The sequence below is a fragment of the Aedes aegypti genome, unplaced genomic scaffold (genome assembly GCF_002204515.2).
Source record: "Aedes aegypti strain LVP_AGWG unplaced genomic scaffold, AaegL5.0 Primary Assembly AGWG_AaegL5_hic_scaff_150_PBJ_arrow, whole genome shotgun sequence".
Taxonomy (NCBI): domain Eukaryota; kingdom Metazoa; phylum Arthropoda; class Insecta; order Diptera; family Culicidae; genus Aedes; species Aedes aegypti.
Genome location: NW_018734955.1, coordinates 69,546 through 74,179, shown reverse-complemented (window position 1 = coordinate 74,179; position 4,634 = coordinate 69,546). Strand labels below are relative to the sequence as shown.

At 41.5% G+C, this 4,634-nt stretch overlaps 1 protein-coding gene across 1 annotated transcript; it reads right to left on the bottom strand.

The window, feature by feature from the left end:
• Nucleotides 1–712: 712 nt before the first annotated feature.
• On the bottom strand, nt 713–2,525 carry LOC5576495 (lipase 1). Its single transcript, XM_001662637.2, has 2 exons — nt 1,808–2,525; nt 713–1,735 (listed from the first exon to the last, which is right to left on the bottom strand). Exons 1-2 carry the CDS (start codon nt 1,904–1,906, stop codon nt 806–808), a joined length of 1,029 nt encoding a protein of 342 aa, XP_001662687.2. The 5' UTR covers nt 1,907–2,525; the 3' UTR covers nt 713–805.
• Nucleotides 2,526–4,634: the final 2,109 nt, after the last annotated feature.

Here is a 4,634-nt window from a genome sequence, read left to right as displayed (position 1 = left end):
TCATCATTATTGTCAATGAATCTAAACCAACTGATTCCACTTTTGCCTATTTCTGTCATACTCTACCAATCGGGTCTTTCCTACTCAATTGACCATTGTCGAAGTTCTGCATATCCACTGTCATTATGTTCGCGTCCTCAATGTTCGATTTGCGTAAGCACCCCTTTTTGTCGTCACTTATTACCCATTCCAAGCACGTGCGTAAAACATACACTTCGGGACGTTTGATCGGGTATCAGACTGGAATGTTGAACTGTATCCTGGATCTGTTCGCCTGTCTAACTTTGAATTGCAGCCTTTTCGAGCGATCAGACGCAATGTGTGCGTGAAGTCTGTCACGTTCGGTCCTGGAACCTGAATTCTAACGAATGATTGTCGCTTGCCTGGTAACATAAATAAGCTCTTCATGCCATGATCGCGATCGCGAACCAATTGCTAGCCGTGGTGCACTCTGAAGCGTTTGAGAATCGTGTTTGTCGGTTGTGTGATTGAACAGCAATTGATTGAACCGCTTGGGAACAGAAGAAGACCGGTACTCGGTGGCACAGGTTGTGGCTTGAATATTTATGTCGGGATGAAACTACTTTCGATTCAGTGGCAAGTTGGTGCGATTGTTGCGGTACGTGCTGATTGCTGAAATATAAATTTGAGCTGGTCGTCGATTGTCGTGAAAGGATGAATATTTTCATGCAAAAATGTGGCACTGACTTAACACCTTGATACCACAACTTTAATAAAAGCATATCAAAATTATCACAATCATCAAAATGGTTTATCAACAACTTAAATCATAACCCCACAGATCTCAATGCGACGACTCCACAATAGCATAAACCACCCGAGGATACACCCGAACGGCAGCATCCGGTTGCATCATGAAGTCCCGATGGTCGAATCGATCGTGCTGAACAATGCGAACCTTGGTGCTCTTGTGCAGCTGCATGGCCAAATTGCGAACATCGTCCGGAGGCACGATCCCATCAGCAGTCCCATAGTGTACCGTTACCGGAGTCGTGATCCTCCACAGAGAATACGGAGGTGGCCTTTCCACTCCGTAATACTTCACATTGTCCCACTCGCCGTAGTCGAAGTGTCGGAAGCGGCCGGTCACCAGCAGCTGATGGAAATGCTCTAACTGCTTCGCCGAATTGATCAACGGTTTCTCACTGCCGGTCACCAGCTCCTGAAGGCTCACTGGGAAGCTGTCGCGGAATGTTTCGTAAATGTAGGCGAACTGCTTTATCAAACTGTTAATCATGAACGTAGCCGGAGCTATCACATTCAACGAGGCGACCTTGGCGTTGTACGAAACCCGTTCCGAAAGCAAGATCAACGAGGCCGTAGATCCTTCCGAGAAGCCAACCAATTGAAGCGAACTCCTACGGGCAACCGTCAACACGGTGTCGATCATGGCCGGCAAGTCGAGGTATCCTATTTCGTTAAAGCTGAAGTCCCAGAATTCCGTGGAGTTCCTCAGATGCTTTATGTGGACCGTTTCCGGTGATGCTCGGGAGTTCCCTAGCCATACTTCGAATCCAGCCTCCAATAGCTGCATCGGAAGGTTTCGATCGATCATCAACCAATCAGCGGACGATTGACGAATGCCGTGCTGGAGCAGAACTATTCCTCGGGCGTGAGCATGCGATCGAATTCGGTACAAGGCCAGACGGTATCCATCGTGGGTGATGACATGATGTCTGTGAGCTGCCAATCCGTACCGTGCTGCATTGGTCAACTTCAGGAAGAAACGAAATCATATATCAAAGCTCTTGTCCTGAATACCCATCGATCCCCCCCTGATACTCACGGTTTTACTGGGTGGTGTAGCGGATGAGGCCATGGCCACCCCCACCACGAGCAACACCAAACAGCCACCGAGGCAGTTCTTCTTCTTCCGACAAAACATTTCAAACAACTGCCCGGGTCAGGAGGAGTCGTTAAATAAAATCGAGAACTTTAATTGCGCTTCGGCTGTGGCTGGGCGAGGATTACGGTTTGAACTGCAGGCGGCAGAACCGGTTCAATGCGCTGTTCTGATCCACGTGCCAGTGATCGAGCGACGGACAAGTGCAGTGACGACAGGTGGTTCTATCGTTTTTAGAGTCTCTCCCGCTCTTGTTGGGGTCGATCAGGAGTCAATGTCTTTCGTTGTGGACTTTGTGAGTGATGGACCGCAAGTTTTTTAATGAGCTAATTATAATTATCTTGTTGCAGATAGTCTAGTGGTGGAAAGTGATTCATTGGAATATGTGGGATCAATGACATAAACGGTACATCTACATGCCACTAGGCGATGGTTTTTCCCATCGAATGCAGTGAGGATTTATATAGTAGGGGAGACTGGGGAGACATGATCTCATTTTTTTATCGGTGCTGTAACTCTGCAGGGAAATCAAAATTGGACATGTTTGACATGTCAAGGTGACATATTTGGCAAGATTATGCATTTCTAGATAGCTCAAAATTACGTTTAAAGTACTCAAAATCACGTTCTTCCATTGCCCGGTTAGAGATGAATGACAAACCAAGAGTAAAATAATGAATAAATTTATTAACCGATTTTATTATGATATTCATGAGTTCTGCATCAATAACTTATGGAATCATGTTAATAGCAAAATCATATCATAATTTGTAATTTGTTTATCATTTCAAAAACGTATTGTAACCCAGTGAATGAACTACTGATAGTCAAATTTTGATGTCATAATTTATTTTACAATCCCTACCCCGAATGGGTCATTACCCCGAGAAACGTATTTTATTATAAATTAAATTATGACATCAAAATTCTTTCAATATTAACATTGAGATGATGTTCTACTTTTTCAATTACTGCATAATATCAAGTTTAATCATGACTCTATGATACTACCCCGAAAGGGGTAATGGCTTTGCATAATATTTTGAGACTAATTTGATTAGAAGGTGGGGAGATAATTGTACGGTTCCTTATGAGTATTAAACGATTTTGGCTTAACATTGCATTTTTCAAATATTAGATTATCATTTTGGATGTATCCTCTTATTTTGGTGAGATTCACACATCCACACTGCAATGCTCTGATGAACAGCCTATTTCGCAAAGAAGGGTGTATTTATTTTGAAAAGGATAACTATAATATGCACACAATTAGGATGTAGTAACGTTTTATTTAGACGAGTGGTTAGAGTCCGCGACTGCAAAGCAAAGCCATGCTGAAGGTCTAGGTCTAGGTTCGATTCACGGTCGGTCCAAGATCTTTTTGTAATGGAAATTTTCTTGACTTCACTGGGTATAGAATATCATCGTACCTGCCACAAGATATTCGAATGGGAAAATGGCAACTTTGGCAAAGAAAGCTCCCAGTCAATAACTGTGGAAGTGCTCATTGAACACTACGCTGAGTAGCCGGCTCTGTCCCAGTGAGGACGTTAATGCCAATAAGAAAAAAAGTCTTCTTTTGGACACTGCTACTCACTTCCTTCACTTATATTTCTATAGATGTCGGTCTACTAGCATTAGGATCTTCCAAAAGATTTTATGGCAATGGCTCTATGGAACCCGCTTAAAGGCTAAGCTGATAGACATTCTTTCCAATGTGGCATAGAAACGCTAATAAACTTGTGCATGTTAGAGAAACGGCGGCCTCCTATCGCCCTACAGTTAAAAATTGCGTTAGTTTGAGGGATCATTCAGCTGAATTTTGGTAAGATAACCACAAACACTAGTTGTAATTCAAGACAATTAAGAAATGATTATGGCAGAAAAGTGGTGAGAAGTTCCAAGTTCCATATGAGACCTAACTGTTTTAATAGACAAAAATAAGAGAAGATAAAATTTCTGATTAAATTTATCGTAAGATTAACTTTAATAAATGCCTTAACTGTTCCATGTGAAAATATCAGTGACTAGCTTATCCGACAAAAACTAGAAGGAGCAACCTATTTAAGAAAGAAGGGCAAATTTCTGGTGAAATGCTTGCAACTATGACGTGAATAATCACACTGATGCCGTAATGCTATGGTACAACCCTATATTCATAAATAGGGAAAACTTTGTTAAAAAACATAATTGATATATGAACACAAGCAAGTATTACAAATACCGGTGAGCACGTTTCTGTTCAGCAAGACTATGTTGAGGGTTATGGGTTCGAATTCTGGTGGCGGAGGACATTATTGCATTGACAATTTCCTTGAGTTCCTTGGCACAGAGGTACATGTACAAGAATGGTAAATTGATAAGGAAAGCTCTCAGTAAATAAAAGGCTTATTTGACGCTAAAAGGGGTGGATGGTTGTCCTCAAAATGTAACAGATTATACAAAATTTGTAGAATTGGACCAGCTTCCCCTATAATTTTGACATTGTGTGTATAAATCTTGTAAAAACTGTGTTTCGTGATCCACCATGACGTCGGAAACAGCATATGGCGAATATGAATTAAAACCACCTCTAAAATTTTAAAAGCGCAATTCTTGGGTTTAAGAAGAAAATAACCATCACGATTTTAAAAATTTTCAAAACCAAAATCCAAACAATGTTCAAAAAATCTATCATTACATTGCACTTGCTATTTGTAATGCGATGGCAGTTTTTCGTGACGATTTTGTTTTATTTAAACCAGTGTTGATAGACTCACACTCAAGTCTC

Excerpts from the sequence above, each read along its gene's own strand:
- LOC5576495 (XM_001662637.2), bottom strand. The coding sequence starts at position 1,906 with ATGTTTTGTCGGAAGAAGAAGAACTGCCTCGGTGGCTGTTTGGTGTTG. Across the intron at positions 1,736-1,807 it reads CTACACCACCCAGTAAAACC|TTGACCAATGCAGCACGGTA; the intron begins GTGAGTATCAGG and ends TTCTTCCTGAAG.